At 36.3% G+C, this 21,043-nt stretch overlaps 1 protein-coding gene across 1 annotated transcript in view; it reads left to right on the top strand.

The window, feature by feature from the left end:
- LOC107693954 (vacuole membrane protein 1-like) overlaps positions 1–21,043 on the top strand; it is a 56,455-nt gene that overhangs the window by 33,468 nt on the left and 1,944 nt on the right. The window contains exon 5 of the mRNA XM_016493528.1: positions 1,195–1,254. Within this exon, the coding sequence (XP_016349014.1) occupies positions 1,195–1,254 (60 nt within the window). The remainder of the gene's footprint in view (positions 1–1,194; positions 1,255–21,043) is intronic.

The raw sequence follows: 21,043 nt of genomic DNA, 5'->3' as shown, positions 1-21,043 counted from the left end.
GTGACGACCCCGGGCTGGACTCCGCTTCGTCCACGGTGAAAGCCGATCCGGCGATCCACAGCGCGAAGTTGATGTATTTCCTCAGCGACCAGCACGGATCAGCTCTAGGCATGACGAAGCGGATATCGTCCTCTTTTGGAAGGCCAAACAAAGTAGTTTCGCTTTCACAACGAAACACAGTGCCTTCACGACATGGCGGCGGCAACAACAATACTACAGCGAGAATAAAAGTTACGCCTTCTTTCTTTGCGTGAACATTTGGGCGGCGTTATGCAAATCTTCCCACATCGTAACGTAGACATGTGGGGGCGTGTTAGAACGAGCCGTTCTTGGTTGACTCTTAACTTTTATAAAGAATATCTCTTTGGATTTGAGACTTTAGTCTTTGCAACTTTACAGATCTTCTTTATGCACCAAGAGCTTGTAACACTCCAAGGAGAAAGGAAAAATTGAAATCGCATCATATGACCCCTTTAAACATTGTCATTATAAAAAGTTAAGCAAATTATTACAAATAACAAGATTAGCCAATAATTCCGCTAAGCCCATCAAAAAACACATACTAAATTTAACTGCACAGATGATGACACAAAAACACAAAAAATGAAACCGATAATTGAAAGTACGTCCAGATGTGATCATGCAGGCTCCAGACGTTAAGGAGGGTGTTTGTGCAACTCAGCCATGACGGCCGTGACAAACACTGAAGCAGAAAAACATAATGAGTAAGTCCCGACTGATTGAGTTGCACCAGGCACCAGCCAACAAACCCCGACCCCCAACACCCACGCCGCCCATCCTGCCTTTTATCATGGCTGAACTTCTGAGTCAGCAGGATCTGGACTGGACAGGAGCCATCTTTGATCCTGCTTTACTTCCAGTCAGGTTTTCAGACATGTTTTTGTTTCTTTTCTTTTTTTTCACAGTCCCCCTCCCTCGATTGTATTAGCTGTAGCCCTGGGCCTTGTAAGGCTCACGTCATCTGTATAAGGCCTTTTCCATGTTGGTCTGCTCAAAGATGTGTCATATTGTGTTTTAACCTCTGATCACAGGAAAAAAAACCTTCTGCTGACCACTGCCTGCTCATTTGCTGTGTTAGAGGGTCCATAGGGGGGCATCTGATGTGGTTACGAGTGTATCACCCAGTGGATAACTGATGGAGTGATTCTGTCTTTCTCTCTTTCTCTCATACAGAAAGTCTTTGTGATACCTTCAGCAAGCACATATAGTGGAGCAGATGGTGGCCCTCATTGGGTGAGTAATTCAAGACATTGACTTATATCTGGGGGCCCATGAGCAAATGGAAAGGCAAAACGGTGTGTGCACATGGACATATGTGTGAGTGTGTGTGGTTTTGGTGTGTCAGAGAGTGTGGGCGGACCACTTAGATGTATAGCGGAAAATGAAGGAGTTAAATGAAAACGAGGAGAGAAAGTCAGCGACAAATGTGCCATTGAGCTCCTTTGTTGTGTACGCTGGGGAAACCCTGTACATAGTCTGCAAGGTGTCTACCTACACTTCCCATAAACCATCAAATTGACAGTTTGACTGTGGAAATTAGTATGGAGGCCGGGCCATTGGTAAATTACAGGCCGAAATGAGATCATGGGATCCAGACTTTGTCCGTTGCTCTGAAATTCCCATCATCTTGTTTTCAGAGCTAAATGGCCTAGATAGACGGGAGTTGTTGATGCTTTACGCCCACGTTGCTTGTTGTTGTTATAACTTACTGTGAGATCGCTTTCACAAACATAGACTAAGCTTAGCTTGTGTGCTTAATATGTGTTTTGGGATATAAAACCATATATGCTTTCTGGAAGGCATGAAATGGCATGTGGATATAGCTTTGGGATTAAGGTAAGACATTACAGGTGAACGGTGTCAAATTTTTTATTAATCGATATCACAATACTTTCACCTGTTGATTAATCACAGCACATTACAACAATTGTTTTCTGAAATGTTGCAAAATAGACATTATCTAATTAAATGTATGCACTTATCTCTATACATTTCGAGAACAGAAATCTATATAAAGCCAGAATATTATAAAGCCATGGTCAATATACGTATCCTTTTTTTTTTATTATTATTATTATTTTTTTTTTTTACATATTAGAGTTAAAGGTTTATACAGAGGGGGTTCGGATGTCTCTGTTTAGCTCTCCATAAATCAGAAAATGCTGTCAAAAATACATTTTCACTATGTTTTAGAAATAAAATGCTATTTAAACTGCACAAATTCTATATGCAACGCCGTCTGTAAAAAAAGAATAGATAGATAGATAGATAGATTTTGCCTTAGAATTTAATTAAAATTTAATGTAGAATTTAATTAAAAACATGTTTCTCAGAACACAGTTTGGATCATTTTGGACCAGCTTTTGCTTCTGCAATGTCCCTACGAGGCCTAAAATGTTGCCTAAAAAGCTGTCGCTCACTTGGTCTTGGAACAGAGCAGCAGTGATCAAAGACACTTCTGCTAAAATATCAAATGAATAAAAAATTAATTAAAATGAAGAGATTTTATGCTTAAAGGATAAGAAAAATAAACATAATTTAAATGGTAGGGCTGCCCCGTAATAGTCGACTAATCGTTAGTCGACCAGAAGAGGCTTGGTCGACCAAAATTTTATTAGTTGCTTTTATTAGGCGAAGTCACGCAGTCCGTAACTAACAGATCGTTAACAGCTAGTCTATGGTAATACAGTACATCAGGCAGGACATCCAAACATTCATCGACCTCAAATATGGCTTATCATCTGAAATATATAAGTATTAGCAACTTTACATGGCCGCTCAGTGTAATGTTAACCTAGAGAAATGTGCGCTATATGTCTGTGTGGAGAGTGAGTGAGTACTGTGAACAGTAGCGCTCACTGCAGGACAGATGGAGGCGCCGGTGCGCTCACTTACTCCTAAAATACTGGTCATTTTTGCTCATACAGATAAGAGTAATACATCTTTCGAATCTGTAAAGACTCTACGTTTATTTGTGTGCACTCACAATAAAAAACAAATCGTGCTTTTGTGAAATAGGCTAATGAAAGCAAACAGGATGCGCTTTCTGCCGTCTCAGTCTGTGAACTTGAGTGCGAAACACCATGTATATCTTTACATTACAGACATAAAAAATATATCTATAGAGAGTGAAATGTCTACTTTCAAATGAACCAATTCAAATGGAAAACAAATATTCTCAGATTATGTGATCCGTATGAAACCTGCATACAGGCACATCACTACTGCGGAGATGACGAGTCAGTGTCGCCGACTTCATCTCTTAAACCGAGAACAAAGAAAGCACTAGTTTATCAAAATATTAAAATGTTAATGCAGTCTCCTTACTGTTTTTCCCTGACACATTCCTAATCATTACTCCTATTAAATGAAAAGCCCATTGGCAGATATTTTTCTTTGTTTTAAGCATAAAGTCACTTAATTTTGATATATTTTTCAGAAAATAAGACCTAATATATAATTTTGCTTAGATTAAAAACTCTTAAGAAAATATTTTTTGTAGTGTGAAGTAGAAATTTCTTGACTCATTTTGTGAAAACGGCTTTTAAATATATTGCAATTGCAATCCACAGATGCAAATAGATGAAGTGTAAAGAAATAAACATTTAAATGTCTGTTTTTCGTTTCCTTAGTCAGAAAGACAACAAAAAAAGCCCAAAATCTCAAAACTGACTAGTGCATGCCTATACTGTCTTACCTTAATGCAACTTAAATGCTTAATTTTTCTTGTATTAGTTACTGTTTTCCCGCAGGGATGATCAGTTGAGCCTCAAATCTGATGGCACTGCTCAGGTTGGTCCTAGTTTGCGGATGGAGTTTTGTTGACAGTACAGGATGGTGATTTGGCTCAGTCATGTAATGGATCTGACGTCGTCTCTGTCATTGGTCTGTGGCCTGTGGTCCTTCTAATCTAAAGATATGATGCCCACCCAGAGTGTTTCATACGAACCGCCACTTCACATAAAGATCCCATAATGGTTAAAAGAACTGTTTGGAATACTGTGAGTGGGTGTGTGTGAGAAAGAAGGCATGCCATCTAATGCATCTTATGATAAGTGTCTAGAGCACATAAACACCCCGAAAACGTATTTGGACACTGAACCACAGAATAGTGCTACTCTTTAAAAAATAAATGTAACCAACTGGTCTCGAGGTCATTTTTCATGGATGTACAAAATCAGTTTCCCTCAGGTTCACACAGATGTCCTATCAGAGGAACCACCGATGTAGTTTATCATATTAACTATGAACATGTTCCACAATGTTTGACAACCAGAGAGTGTCCAAGACTTTGTCATTTTCGTTTTGAACAATCTATCTATTGCTTCCTATTTTGTAAACTTAACATTCCTCATTTGTGAAATGTTTTCATTAAAAAGTGTGCTTCTGCTATATTTCATTAAAAATATACTCCAGTTGAAAAGTTTGGAGTCAGTAAGTTTTTTAATATTTGTGAATGAAATCCCTTATGTTCAGCAAGGCTGCTTATTTGATCAAAATAAACAATGATATTGCAAAATATTATTATAATTTAAACTGTTTTCAGAAACCTTTTATCCCTGAAGCATGTTTTATTATATTGTGCTGATTTTAACCCTGTGAGAAAACCTTTTTATTCAGTTAACTCTTTTGAAGAGATTTTTAACAGAGTTAAGCTATATATATGTTTGATAGTGTTTGATATTTGTATATATTTATGTTTTATATTTGTCTGGTGTTCTGTAATCTGTATTTTTTAGTAAGACTTTGACCTTGACCTATATTGCTTACTACTTTATACAGCTTTATATTTTTGTGGAAACTGTGATACAATTCAAAGCAAAAGTCTTTACTGTCACTTTTGATCAATTGATTTAATTTAAAGTAAAAAAGTAAAGTAAATGTACCGATTGCCTATAAAAATCATAGTGAATGGTAGAGTGCATATATATTAGCAAAAACACACTTCTTATATATTAAAATTAAGTTAAATGCTAAATAAAATCAATTATAATTTTTTACAGTATGATTTAAATTGCATAAATGATACACATTAATGAATACTGTTCAAAATTAAGATGCTGTATTTGTACACTGTTTAGTTGTCAAATGTTAGTGGGATCATGTTCATAGTTAACTAGGACACTTGTGTGAACTGGAATGGAAATTACTTCATATCCACTAAAAGTCACCTTAGGCCTTAAAAAGTTTGTAAAGGCCTCTTGGTTATATATTAGTGTAGCTTAGTGTAGCTTAAGTATCTCATGGGTTGTATGTATTTGCGCATTTACTCTGCCTACAGAGTTTTGTATTCTAGTAATGTTATTTTCATTACTCTAATTAAAAAGTGAAACAGCTTGTACTTATCTTTCAGTGTCTATTTCAGTGTGCTATTTATTTCATGTCAAATGTTTGTGAAGTCATGTAGGGTTTTAACTCTGTGAGAAAACCTTTTTATTCAGTTAACTCTTTTGAAGAGATTTTTAACAGAGTTAAGCCAAAAAACCTGATATAATTTAGCCATATTTGTTTCTCGCCATGAAAATAGCCACAGAAGCTGGCATGGTGTTAAATAAACAAACAAATGAACTGTTTTCTATTTTAATATATTTCAAAATATAATTTATTTCTGTAATGGCAAAGCTAAATTTTCAGCAGCTGAATTTACTCCAGTCTTCAGTGTCACATGATCTTTCAGAAATCAATATTTATTTACATTTAGTCATTTTCCAAACAACATTGCTTTTTTTTTTTTTTTTTTTTTGTAGAGACTGTCCACAAAGTGACAGGAAGTAGAGTTATATAAATTGAGCTGTTAAGATCCACATTAATACCATCTGCTGTATGTTGAATCACAAACACATGCTGTATTTAAACCCCAGACTCTTTAAGCACCTGTGCTGTGGCCAGTAGTGTTGCAACAGGGTAATAGGATGCTATAGGTGGGGATCAGCGCTGCTGTTTTTGGCTTGTGAACACCTGTCTTTGGGGCAGCCCCATCTGACAATGCAAAGCATCAATCACCCCGGCCATAACTGCAAAGGCACATGTAGATTGCATCAGCCGTTTGCTTTGAAAACAGCTTGTTGCCCTCTTACTTTCCAAAAATTGCTGATGCTATAGGGAATTTCTTAATTAAGTGGAGGGAATATCAGCAGATTTGGGTTATTTATGGACTTGTTTTTCCTCAAGACATAGTACAGAGAAAATTAAGATGCATTCAAAGAACTGGATGTGATTTGAGAGTTGCTTTTACCGTGTCATTGCTGTTATCTTTCGGTGTCCTTTTGTGATTTTACCAAGCACATGCACAGATATGATGCAACTTAAATCCATCCGAGCGTGTGTGTGTGTGTGTGTGTGTGTGTGTGTGTGTGTTTGTGTGTGTGTGTATGTGTGTGTGTGTGTGTGTGCGTGCGCATCTGTTGTGAGAGGTTCAAATAGGGTTGTTGTGGTATTGTGTGTGTATGTAAGAGAAAGTTTAGGTAAAACAACAGAAATATGAAGTTTACCACAGATCAGAGAGTTTACTTGTTCAAGTCTTTTGTGGATGCGTGTGTGTGTGTGTGTGTGTGTGTGTGTGTGTGTGTGTCTAGGTCAGGTATCTACTTTGTGGGGACCAAATGTCCCCAGCATATTGAAAAGGGAAAGAACCTACATTGTGGCCAGCAAACAGCTTAACATACATACTAAATATCACATAAAAAAAATTAAATGCAGAATGGTGTGATTGAGGTTTAAATTTAGGGTTGGATGAGGGAAATATTATTAAATAAATGGAAAGTCCCCACCGTGATAGAAAATCCTAGGTGTGTGTGTGTGTGTGCGTGCTTGTGAACTAACCTGTGGATAGATATTAAGATAAAAACTATGAAAGCAAAGCTCTGAGAGTAAAGTGAATTTCTTTGATAAATATCTAGATTTCTTAGAAACACCCTCACTTTTCTTTTTTTTTCTTTTTTCTTTTTTTTATAGAAAAAAGGACTGCTTTTGTGCCCTTTTTACGACGTGAAGTAGGTCTGTAGGATTGTACCCATAATTCCCTATCAAAGATCTTTCTTCCCTCACATTTTTCCTCAAGGCATCAAAAGATTAATTTTATTAAGTCATTTTTCTCTGTCAGTGAAGCAAGTTCAATTGTTTTTCTCTGTCCTCCTTGTTCCAGATTTCACATTTTTGGCAGAACGTTGCAAGCTATACATTCAGCTCTCTTACATGAGAGTTTACATTTACTCGTTTTTACGCTCAGCTCATAAATATCCCTTAGAGAGCATTTAGATTTACACTACAATTATCCAAACATCACACAATCAAAAAGAAATAAAATGCTGTTATTTCTGGAATATTCATGTCATCGCTGTGAACTTTCTGAAGCAATACATTTTTAGTATTTAGTCGTAAGCCAGTAAAAAGTCATGCAGGCCTTCCTGTTGCAAGCCTGGATGGTGTGCTGCACCGTATCCTGGGCTTTATGACATGAATGTTAATGTTTACCTCTTTTACTACCTTCCACTTTTGAACTCATCTACATTTATGGTCCTGCCTTGCTCCTGTTATGGGCTCCTCTTTGATTTTATAGGTGTGAAAAGATCCATCAATAATCACTGAACTTCGCTCGACTTAATTGCTTCAGTTAAAGTGTTATTTCATTGTTCAGTAATGTGATTTTAAGAGCTATGCAAAGGCATCCATCCATTCAGGAAAAGCAGACCCAGGGTGAGATTCATTTAAGTTTCAGTGTATCTCTTGAACGGTACCAAAACAGTAGGAAAATCAAGGACCTATCATTGAATTATACAACTTTGAGACCTGTACACCTTTTAAATGTATGGCTCTGTATTGTGTTTTCCTTCTGTGTGTAGTAGATTATCAATCAAGTTTAATTAACAGACTCTTGCATATGGTTTTAAAGTATGTTCTTGTGCTGCTTTGACAAGCAGGGCATGTAAGTAGTGTTTTTGCTCACACACAACTGTTCGTGCTGTTATATAAATAAACTCTTTTATTTACTGTTATTTTATTGGTTTGCATTCTTGCTACAATAAACGTATCTTGTTATTGGCATTGTGGGAGCATTTGATGAAAGTTAATTGTGTGTTTGGCCTGTGAACTAGTGTTAATATTTCTTTGGTTGCTCTAGAAATTATGAGAGTTGCTATTTGTGCAAACAGATTGTATTTGAAAGGCTTATTTTAGTCCCGTTTATCTTTAAACTATTGCATGTAGACACTGTGGCTATGACATTTTAAAAAAGTAATGAAATACATGCAGTGATGTGAAGTCTAAAATTACTTTCTGATTTTTTACGTTAGCAGGACTTTTATGGCTGATGCAAATATGGGAAATGCTTTCAGTTCTCTTTCCCTCAAAGTGAAACTGGGTAAATTCTTTATTTCTTATTTATAAGGTTGCCGTTTTACCAGGGCAAATGTGGCTTCATTCACGCATGTGACACATGGCTGAACATTAAGTTTGAATGTATAACAGACTGGATGTTGACCCTGAATTGCGTGGAAAATCATTTTCAAGCAGTGTGCAAGCAACAGATAATTTAAACTTTTTTATATTTAAGATAAAAGAAAATGTATTATTTGAAATAAAGTGCTTTCCCTAAATGTCTATTGTTTTTTTAAGTGTATCTACATACATGCAGGTTTATGTACTAGTGCAATTCTGAACCTTAGAATCTGGTGAAAAGCATTTTTACTTTGCTGGCATTTTTGTGTTTTATATAATTTTTTGTTCATGTTTTTTGTTAATTTGCTGGAGAGATTAACTCAATGACAGTCTCTTGACTGTAAAAAAAAATGAAAGGAAAATAATCAGCTATTTGTTCTGTAATGTATGGATATTTAATGAAACATTAACAAACAAGAAATTACTTTTAATTCATTTACTATTTTCAAGGCAAATTTCTATGAGACTATATTACAGATAGGAAAATAGCATAAAACATTTGACTAAAGAAAAAAAAAGGGAATAAGAAAAACATCTCAATTTGATGCATCCTATCTGTGAGACATAAAGGAGACACAGACATTACCATTTTAAGATTAATACCAGTGAAATGCCTTTTCGCATTGTCTGCCAAGAATTTTAAATATACATGTAGGCTACAGTTTCTGTATGTATTGTATTTCATGACCAGGTCAATGGCTTTGGCCAGAGTGACCCTAAAGAATTGTTTAAATGAAGAGCAAACATACGATTAGATGATGGATGTCTGTTTTCAGTCTGGTCAGTGTGTGTTCTATTATTGCTATATGGATCTTCCTGTCTTAAAGTGGGATGTCTATAAATTACAACTGTTGATAGTGGAAAATCTTTTATCTTCGCTGTTAAGAGTTATTTTATGCATTACGGTTTGGCAAAGTCTCTGACAAGTTTAGCTGATTTGTGAGGGCTTAATAACTGTGACGTCAGTTAGTTCAGGTCTTGCCTTATTTTGTGGAAGTACACTTAACCAAATGATCCATCGTGAGGAGATATCAGGGTCCTGAAGCAGCTTTTTACAGGATGTGAGAGGAGAAACAGAATTTAAAAGTCGGAACAAAATGTGAAAACAAGCAATTACTGGAATGGAACCGTGTCCTTGTTCACTCAGTGCAAATTATCTTCAGACTATGCATGATTTGACATTACTAGTAGTCCTGAAAGGCTTTGATTTCCTGTTTAAGGCTTTTCCTTTGTCTCAGATGGAGTGTGGCTTATTGTTCTGTCTTATATTAATGCTACTTATTGTTGTTATTTCCTGATTTGCAGGCTAATTGTAAGCGAGATCTTAGAACTAATGCCTTGCCCAGGGCAGGCTTGCTTGTAGATATTAAACCATTCCATCTATGTAGGCTTGCTTTCAGATTGTGTTAACCAAAAGGATAAATTGAATAGTTCACCCAAAAATGAAAATGACTTTTTTTAATTTTTTTTTTTATTCTGTGCAACACAAAATTGGATATTTAGCAGATTGTGCAAGCTGCTCTTTTCCATACAATGAAAGTGAATGGTGACCAAAGCTGCAAAGTAACATTTTCAGATGATAACAACCTAAAACTATCATATGGCTTCAGAAGACCTTAAATATACCACATTTATGCTACTTGTATGGTGTTTTTACCTTTTAAAGCTTGACAGCCTCTGGTCCCCATCCACTTGCATTGTATAGAAGAAAGCAGCTCAGACAATCTGCTAAACATCTCCTTTTTGGAAAAAGGAAGTCAAACAGGTTTGAAATGAAACGATAACCGAATATTCATTTTTGGGTGAACTATCACTTTAAGTGTTGGCTTAGTGCCGTGTGTATTGTGTAGTTAGTTAAATCATACTGAAACAGTCTGTGGTCTCACCTCAATTAACCCCTCCCATTGATGATATCATCACTGTTGATTGGTGAAGACAGGCAGTTGTTTTCATTCAAAAAATGCTTTTGTGTGTGGCTTATTTTGTGCCTATTCAAATAGGCTTGCTGCCGTATTGATAGTCATGGGCTCAGTATATGAGCTCAAAGTGAACGGCAGCTAACTGATTGACAGAGGATGCATCCTTTCTCCATGCATTTCCATCTGACAGTATCTCCTACTGTTCCTTATGAACATTCGTGAATGGTCACATTATCAAAACAAAGAATATGCAGATGACCCTGCTTTTAATTAAAGTACTTTAAATGTGAAAAATAGACTATGAGAAAATAGTGGATGGATGGGAAAGATACTCCTGACAGGAGAAATCAAATCAAAGCTCGGCTAATCTGAACTCATTCCAGTGCTAATAGGAGACATTACTAAGTGACCACCATTGCTATTTCTGGTACGCTCCTAGGCTTAAAATTGTGGTCATAAATAACTAATTTGGTGTTGAATTCCTGGCATGGAGGAGTTAAATTCTTGCTCCTTTCTGGAAAGCACGGAAGGCAAAGTCACCTGTTCTCGAGGCATCACTGGACAAAGACAGCATTGAGTTGAAGGTCTCAGGGTTGAGTCCCCATGGAGGGTGACTGGGTGGTGACCAAGCTTTTCACAGGAATGTTAGTATGAGTTATCTTACTAATACTGACCGTAATAATACGCAAGAAAATAATCAGCCCTTTATTCCCAGTATTTGTGAGTAGACAGATACCGGATCAGAGTCACAAGAGGGTGACTAAACTGATTGCAAATCAAGTTACGCCATAGTGTACTACAGAAACTAGGCTTTTTAAGTGTTGAACAGTGAACAAAAGGTCTTTAATTGTCTTACTAAGGCTTTATGCAGCAAGACAGAACAGAATCAATCAATGACTTATTTCATTAGATGTGAGCGAGGTGACAGCTTTATCTGCAGCTACTGTTTCTCTGACCTGCCCAAGGCCTCATGTTGTGCGGTAAGTCGTGCGAGTCATTGCAGCCCCATCCAGCCGGGAATCTGAGTCACGGGGCCTTTTTTACCGCCTTTTTTCAGGTAGACATGTTTAAACTGCACAGGGGGGCAACTGTAGTGAAACTGGTCAATGTTAGTGTGGAAAGGGGGATTTTTTTTTTATGCACAAAAGTTTAAGTTCAGAAGTGTGCCGCGTGCATGCAAGAATTTTGGACATTTGCATAGCAGTGTATAGGTGCTTTTTCAGGAGTTTTTCTTAAAGTCTGAGATAAATCAGAACCAACCCTGAATTGCCTGATAGTATATTTATGCATTTAGGGGAAAATTAGGGGCATTTTGTTGAATTCTTCAGATCTCTAGATAAATACAAATATCTGAGTGAGTTCTTTGTTTATGGAGTACATAGTGTATTAAACCCTTCTTGTTGCATGACCCCACAACAGGTGTAAATCCCTTTTCTCACATGCAAGTTTAGTTATATTAGAAATTTTAGATATCTTAATTTTAAGAAATATTAGAACTTTTAGAAATATTAGAATTTATTTATTTTTATTTTGGTTTTGTTTTTGTACAACTGTGTAAATTGAATTATCTCTTTTTATTTATTTATTGGCTTATTTGTTTATCAGAATGACAGGAATTTGTGGAGAGGGAATGAATTCAGAGAATGCATTTGGTTTGCTCTAGGAAATATCTTGATGCAAACATATTAAAGTTTCTATGCAAAAGCATATTGTCATTTTAATGCTATTGATTTAATGCATCTGAAATTACAAAATAAATGAGAATAACTAAATGAAATCAACAATAAAGCAAACTACTGTAATAACTTTCAAAAAATGAATAGTATAAATGAAATGTATAAATAGTAACGTAAGCTATATTCAAATCATATTGAATTGTGCTTTGGAAAATCCTAATAGGACTGTGATTTCTTGATATTTTTGTTGGTTTAAAACATTTTAAATGATAGTTATCAGCTTTGATATGCGTTTGTCTGTTCGGCTGTGACTCTTTGGGTCACGGGTGATTGGTTAGGTGACATCCTGTTGAAGGTGAGCACGGTTTACCCGCAGACCTAGAGCTCACCGGATAACTCAACCTACAGCTGCTTCACTGTATGACTGTACAGAAAGCATCGTTTCTGTGTGGTTACAGCTCTGTAGGTGTGTGAATGCATCCATCTTGTGCAGCTCTTCTGCATGTAGCAAAAGAAAAATTGGGATTTTGCATGTACAGGTGAAATGTTTAATTATGACATCCTCAAAATCGTTATTATTACTCATACTTTAGTATTTTCTCAGTTTAGTCCAATCAGTCTATGCGGATATTTTCGTGTGACATGCGATCTTCAATCTTCGTGTTTGTATTGATATATGTACGTAAGCAGAGCTCTGTTGCTGCCGTGTGTGTTTCCGTTTCAAAACTCGTGTTCTTAATCATCACTCCCATCAAAATGAGTCTCATTGCACGAACCTATTTCTCATGTTCGTTAGTGAGCTAGACTTGCAGTGCAGCCACAAGTGCGTCAATATTGGATGCCATTGTGAGTGTTGCTCTGAGGTTTAAATATCCTGTTTGCACACTTTTCATTATCACAAAATTTATCTTCATTGAGCTTAACTGTTATTTATTGCTTATTTATTAGCCAATATAGTCTTTGTGGTCTCATTGGTGACATCTTTTCTAACTAGAATGTCTTTCAGTGTATTTGCAGTTATGCAGAGGGTCACCAGTGCAGTGGTCACCTAGAATAGGCAGATTGCAGACTCACCAGCCAGTGTGTCTCAGGGCCATGCCGAAGTGCCAGTGTTTCGTGATTAAAGGGATAGTTCACCCAGTTCGTTCCAAACCCGTGAGACGGGTTCATCTTCGGAACACAAATTAAGATATTTTTGATGCATTCTGAGAGCTCTCTGACCCTCCCATAGACAGCAATGTACAGTAATTAACACGATCAACGTCCAGAAACGTTGCAAGGAGATCGGTAAAATAATTCATGTGACATCAGGGGTTCAACCGTAATTTTACGAAGCTACGAGAATGTCTCCTCCGCATCACCCTAGCACCATTTTGGAGAGTATCCACTGAACGTGAACTGCGTATGCTGTTCTGTGTCAGCTGCGCCACATTCTCGTAGCTTTGTAAAATTACGGTTGAACCCCTGATGTCACATGGATTATTTTACCGATCTCCTTGCTACGTTTCTGGACGTTGATCGTGGTAATTACATTGCTGTCTATGGGAGGGTCAGAGAGCTCTCAGAATGCATCAAAAATATCTTAATTTGTGTTCCGAAGATGAACGGAGGTCTTACGGGTTTGGAACGACATGAGAGTGAGTAATTAATGACAGAATTTTCATTTTTGGGTGAACTATCCCTTTAAGAGGAAGGGAAGGGCATTACAGGGTGGACTTCTCCCTTACATCCCCCTGAACCAGACACCCCAGCTTTCCTTCCTCCTCTGGCCCAGCCGTAAGCAGCCCTGCCTGGCCTTGCCCGCACAATCATCCTGGGCATGTTTGATCCTCCAGTGAGTCAGTAAGCAGTCCACCCATAGTGATTTTGTGAATTGTGTTGCTGTGTAATCAGAGCTCGCTTTGAGGATGGCTGATGTCTGACTGATCTCTCGTGCCTAAGCTTGTTGCATGGGCACATAGGAATGATTTGTTTACGTCAATTGGAATTTTCAGTTGATATTTTAGTAGAAGCATCTTTGATCACTGGTGCTCTGTTCCAAGACCAAGTGAGCGACAGCTTTTTAGGCAGCGTTGTAGGCCTCATTGAGACATTGCCAAAGTTGGTCCAAAATGTTCCAAAACAGTGTTCTGAGAAACATGTTCTTGATTAAATTTTATCCGTATATCTATATTATTTATTGTAGTATATTAAATAGCAGTTTTATAGTTATGCAGAGCTTTTGATTGATTGATTCTTTACATCTATTTTGTCTTTTTGTTTTTTAATTTGTAGCACTTTGGGATTCTGTTTTTATTTATTATTATTATTATCATCATCATCATCAGTAATTTATTTATATGTATTGCATCTATTCTGTATATTGCATCTGTACATTTTTATCTATCTATCTATCTATCTATCTATCTATCTATCTGTCTATCCATATATACATCAGTTTTATATATACATGTGTGTGTGTGTGTGTATATATATATATATATATATATACGTATACACACACACACACACACACAAGTGTGTATATATTGTATTTATGCTAAGCAGACAGTATTTATTTTATAAGTATGATTCAGTCCTGAAAAATTATAAAAAGTATAAATGTTAAATGAACGTTTAATAAAAATCTGATTTTAAAAAAGTGAATTTTACACAATATTTTAAAGGGGTCATAAGATGTTGCCAAAAAGAACATTATTTTGTGTATTTGGTATAATGAAATGGTTGTTGTATTTCCTCAGCAACCAGCACAGATCAGCTCCAGACATAACGAAGCAGATATCGTCCTCTTTTGGAAGGCCAAACAAAGTTTCGCGTTCACAACGAAACACACAGCGCCTTCATGACATGGCGGCGGCAACAACAATACTACAGCGAGAATAAAAGTTACGCCTTCTTTCTTTGCGTGAACATTTGGGCGGCGTTATCTTCCCACATCATGATGTAGACGTGGGGGCGTGTTAGAACGAGACGTTTTAGGTAGGCGTGGTTGACTCTTAACTTTTATAAAGAATATCTCTTTGGATTTGAGACTTTAGTCTTTGCAACTTTACAGATCTTCTTTATGCACCAAGAGCTTGTAACACTCCAAAGAGAAAGGAAAAATTGAAATCGCATCATATGACCCCTTTAATGTGGTTTGTATTTATTCTTATTAGAGTATAATGTTTTTAGCTTAGTAGCTTGTTCATGTCAATCTCTATTGAAACTCTATTCAATCTCTATTGCCATCTCTTTTTTTTTTTTTTTTTACAACTTCAAAAAACATTTGTTTACAGTGATAATGTTCCAAATTGATCTCTAATGAGGTTCCATGACTGGTAGACAGCTGCCTGTGTAGGCAGTAGGTAAAAAGTGGCTCACTAGGTTTTGGATCTCGAATCTGATTTAAAATGTAAATGTCTTGGCTCTCTAGTGGAGGTGTGAGTTTGTATGCACACTTGCCTGTTTTGTGTACACGTTTGTGCGTTCGAGGTGATGAGTGTCTAGCTGGTGTGGTGGGAAGTGACACTTGTATGAGTGTGCTATAATTACTCATTTTTTTTCTCTTCTGAGCCAGCATTGAGACCCAGAGGGGAAGAGATCAGTATTCCCTGTCACCCAGTCCCGTGCTGATAAGTCTTTTCCAAAATAGGAGTGATCTCACCCCTCTCTTCCTCTTCTCCTTTGTTTAGTCTGTTTTTTTGTTTTTGTTTTTTTACTTCATTCTTACTGTTTAAACATGGGACTGGCACAGCTGGTGGAGAAAACAGGAATGAATGTGAGCACGTAAAGCAATGTATGTGTGTGTGTGTGTGTGTGTGTGTGTGTGCGAGTGATTAATACCCTGAGTTCGGGGATCTCCATTCAGGACACGTCCTCATGGCTTGCTCATGAGGTCATTGGGAAAGATCCTCATGTAACATGGAGCTAGTTTTAACTGACCCTAAGAACCAGACCAGAGGTGAACGGCAGTGCACTTATCAATTCCTCCACAGAGCGTGACCTTCTTTTGTTTTAAAATACCTGCACTGTAAATGATTAGGAGAAACTTGTCAAGGCCTTTTTTTAAGCCTCTTGCGTCATTAGTGTGTACAGATGTGTCTCTGTGTGTGAGAAGCTGTAGATATACACTGGTGTATGGCCTACACCCTTTATTTAAAGATGGCCGTCCTCATCAGCTGGCGGCAATGTTCCCTCTAATTTTTGTTCCTGCTGAGCACAACCTATTTTTATTGGTGTCCTTCATCCACCTGAACAGAGAAATATATAACATATAGATTATAAATAAAATAATTTAGTTTATTAAACAGGCATAGAATATAAATGTATAATTGTCAATGATTTATAGACTTATACATTTATACATTTTACATTTATACAGTATGTATTCCTGTGTGTGTAACTACACAATTAATTAATTTATCTTATTAATCTGACTTGAATATCAATTAATACATTTGCATTTATTATATTTTTGCTATGTGTGTGTTTTAGATACATTTACATGATTAAATGCATAATTAGTTAAAGCCAGAGAAATAAATGATTCAATATGCATTATTATTACTCATTTGGACTTCTAAAATATGTTAATATAGTCTTGTTTTCCTCAGTTAAATTCACGATAACTCAATTTGTCAAGATAAGTTTTGTCAGGCTCATAAAACGCTAAAAAATGATGCATTGCCTCTCTAGATGACTGAAATTCTCTAGTAATGCTGTTTTTATCTTGTGAATTAGTCAGCCCTGGATATTTACACTTCTGTACTAAAAATCAGTAGGCTTGAGTTTGAAATGCCATCCTTTTTTTTTAAACTCTGAATTATAAAATATCAAGGTTAGTCCCTCTTTTTATTTATTCATTTTTTAAAGTCTAGAATCTGTTGGAAATTTTCTCCCATTTGCGCGGTAGCGACATCAGAATTGTGTGACCGTGCACATGCACAGCTTTGAGGAAACATTGGCTGGCAGCTTTAGAGGGGACCTGAGGTCAGAGGTCACCTGTGACTCAAGGCTTGAGGAATTCAGTCTCAAGGAAATGAATAGCATGGGGGGAAAAAAATAAGAGACAAAAATTGTAACGGCTACAGGAAATGATAGCTCATTAGAATGTTGTCAGATGGTGACTGAGAATTATTAACTGTTTTATAGAGGGACGAGAAGTAAAGGGAAGCTGGAACCTGTTTACCTCCAAAAAATCCCCATGTTGTTCGCTGGGGAACACAGAGCCATGAATGTTTTCACCTTCCTGCATGCTGATCCCATGGTTCTTCTTGCATGATGTTGCTTCTGGGTAAGGTTTAGTCACCTCTCCAAAGATCACAGTTTGTAAAACACAAGTGTTGACAGGTAATTCAGTTAATGGTGTTACAAGGCCTCATTCTGTTCTTCGCATCCATTATACTGGTTCAACTCACACTCAAAAATGCTGCTTCCTCCATTTATTTGGTTAAAAGGAGTGAATGCAACACAAATTGTAAAGTTAATTTCAATACATTTTATAAAATTACTTAATCCGTTTGCAACAGGACCAAGTGGATCATTTTTATGCACTCAGGCAGGGGATTTCCAGTTCCCAGCATGCTTTGCATGGAACCGAATGGGAAGATTAAATGTTAGAATGAAGTGTTTAGCCTATTTTATGCATTTTTGAGCAAGATAAGGAAAGGAGGGAAACTTAGTTTGTGTTTAATGTTCCATTATGTTGGGATTTAAAGGAGTTTTTATTACAGTATGTTGCCGGTTTAGGGGTTACCTTGTGTTTAGATTGAATACATGCTATTGTAAGTTAGTTTGATGTATTTACAGCGTAGTTTATTAAGAAAACCCATTTCCTGCTGTCCACATTTGAATTAATATTAGCCAAAGTATTGTTGTTTTGAGTGTACTCGCACAGTCTTTCTCTCCACCGCCATGCCTCACTCCTCATCCATAGCATCTATTGCTCTTTTTGTCTCTTAATTTTTCTCGACGGATCTTGTTGACGTTAGCAAAGACTTCAAGCACGCTGAGTCAGAAGCTTGCGCGGTCAAACAGGCCTTGAGCCGAGGTAGCCTGCTCTGTCATTATCTAGATTTCATATCATCGATGACCAGCATCTTTATCATCCTGTGCTTGAGGATCATCATCCTTCCCTGCATGTGTTTGAATCATCTCCCATTTCCTGTTGCTGATGTCACTCAGCAGGGAGATGGACAGACACATAGGAGCCAGCATACTAATGAAATGACCTCAGATACCCCTGTCCGCTCACCTGTGCTTTATCGCTGGACGTAACATATCCTCAGCATCACTTAAATATGACTAATCAATACTAATCAATATGGCGAACCTTGATAACTTTGTTAGCTTGCTGCACTCTTCCTAGCTGAGAGTTGAAAAGGGATTGTGGGAAGATTTGGTCTTGATCTGCTGACATGCGCTCATTAGGTGCTTTTGCACAATGTGTATTGGTGTAAATTAAGAGTCTTGTCAGTTTTGAATTTTTTTTTTTAATTGTATTGATTGTAACTGATACAATAAAAAATAGTAAGATACAATATGATATGAAATATAAATAACTTGTGCTTGAATTTAAAATGTATAGAGAGATTAAAAACATGTAGAGTATATATTACTAATTCACTCTAGATTTTTATTTCATTTAATATAATTTTTATATATTGCTATATTCAAATGTTTAATACAAAAAGTAACATATTTTTTAAAAACAAATGTTTTACTTGCTTTTTCCTCATTGCAAAAAAGCCATTACATGATCAGATTTGATAAACAATGACTCATGGCTTTCCTGTAAATCCTGCTTAACTGAAATAACTGATATGACAAAGAAAATCTTTTATTGATTATTGATAACATACAGTTTTTACCAATAGTTAATTACTAAACTGCCATTTCTCTTCCAATATTTTAATGAATGCACATCAGTTGCTTCTATGTTGTGCAATGTTATTTAAGTCTTTTACTTTCATAAGAAAAATCATAAAGGAAATTTCGTATGAAAGATATATGAAAAGTTCGAAATTGAAATTATGATGCAATTACAGCAAAATAAGTCAACACTGTAGAGTGCACAGAACGGTGTTACACACTTTACATTTAATACAAAAATGAAGGGAAATTACTTGTATTTACAATATACATAGTATGCACTGTACATTAGAGGTGTGTTTGCAATTGCACATTTAAGCATTTATTTCACAGTTAAATAAAAACATCAAATCACACCTTGATTTAGAGATTTTCTCCTAATTAACACATTTAACAGTGCAAAAATACACTTTTATTAATGTATCTGAAAAATAAATAATTTAGGTTGTCAAGTTGATAATTTGACTTGAAATTTGAATTTACTTTTTTAATCTTCCAAGTGTTACACAGTTGCAGCTGTAACAATATTTTTTTGTTTTACTCATAAACGGGACAGAAGCAACTTTAGCATTAGTTATTTGTCAATTTATTTTTTATAATTACTTGCATGAACAATTAATTACAAATGTTTTTATACAGTTAGTGTATAGTGATGGAAATATCTGTCTGGAAATAGGTTTTGGAGTGACTATTCATTTATATGATTTAAGTTAGCAAGATATGCCGTTTTTAACACATTTCATACAGATTTTTTAAATCAGATTTTATACAGTTTTTTTATTATAATTATTAGAGAACACATGCAACTGAAAAACAAATGCATTCCATCTCTCTGCAGCATTTAAATGTCGTAACATCTCAAAATGGATTTTCCTTCCTACTCAGATATGCACAATAATTCTGGTTCTGACTCTATATGTTGTTTTTCTTCTGATAACCTCATGATATACACTTTCAGCAGAAATAATACATTCCCACCATAAAAGATGTTTTCACTCCAAAACCATGCCAGATATATTTTTGGAAATATTTCAAGTACTCACTTTTATTGCCCCTCATTGTACAAATCGCATGGGTTCCACCGTGAACAAAATATGCTCTTTGCAAGCATTTTCCAAGACATATCACAACACATTTTGTCATCTAAAAATGTAAATATGACCAGATCATGCAATGTTGACAGTGAATATATATTTCTTAGTCCAGCATGTTTTTCCAAAGAGATCCCTGCCCCAGAACGTTCCAGAAGTGCAAATCCTTGTTTTATGGACATGGAGATAGTGCTCATGGTTTAGTAGCATGCTTCTGACGGTTGGTAGGAGTGTAATGTGTGACTCGAACAGGCACTGACTCACCATGGCTCATCGGACAAGGCTCGATTGGAGCCCGCCAATTTCTCAAACACAAAGACACAAGTTTTTGATCTCACTCTTTGTTCTAGCACCGCAGCGTTTCACTATAAGCTGTACTGCAAAACCCCGCTGACAGAAAAAAAACAACTAATGATGGTTTAGATCTGAAATTAGGCTTCAGATGTGCTAATGCTAGCTCCTCTGAGTTTTTACAGTTGGTTGGATTTTGGTATGTTCTCCTCTGAGGTGTGTGGGTGTTGGTTTTGATGGTGGATTTTCAGTAACGTCCTAATAAGCCTGCATCATTTTACTTCTCCATTTGCACTTTTTTGGGCTTGATGTGTTTGCGTTTAGTTAACCCACATCACGGGTGGATGATGATAGTGTGTTTGGTTAATGATTTAACAAAATAACCGGTATGAGCTCATCTATACTGTTTATCCGTGAAGTTGCACTTTCAGAAACTCGAGTGGGCAGAGGGGCTTGTTTGCGTCTGTGAAATGAAGAGTTCAAAGAGACCGTTATCGGCCACATGACTGTGTAAAGTGATAAGACAAAAGTCCAAATGTGTCAGAGAGCATCAGGCCATGTAAAAAAAAAAATTTGAATGTCATTTTAATAATAAATGCCTTGAAAAATCTTGCTTTAAGTTTAAGATATAATATATATATATAAAAATAAATATATTATTTTTAATTTATTTCCTCGACTTGTTTGGGAGGGGCCATTTGCCATGCCAGGGCAAATCTCCTTCTCTTTTCCTTTCCATGTGATTGTGTGTGTGTGT

Source organism: Sinocyclocheilus anshuiensis, unplaced genomic scaffold (assembly GCF_001515605.1).
Source record: "Sinocyclocheilus anshuiensis isolate Anshui unplaced genomic scaffold, SAMN03320099.WGS_v1.1 scaffold694, whole genome shotgun sequence".
Taxonomy (NCBI): domain Eukaryota; kingdom Metazoa; phylum Chordata; class Actinopteri; order Cypriniformes; family Cyprinidae; genus Sinocyclocheilus; species Sinocyclocheilus anshuiensis.
Note: the sequence above shows the minus strand (reverse complement) of the source record. Positions and strands in the feature narration are given on the sequence as shown.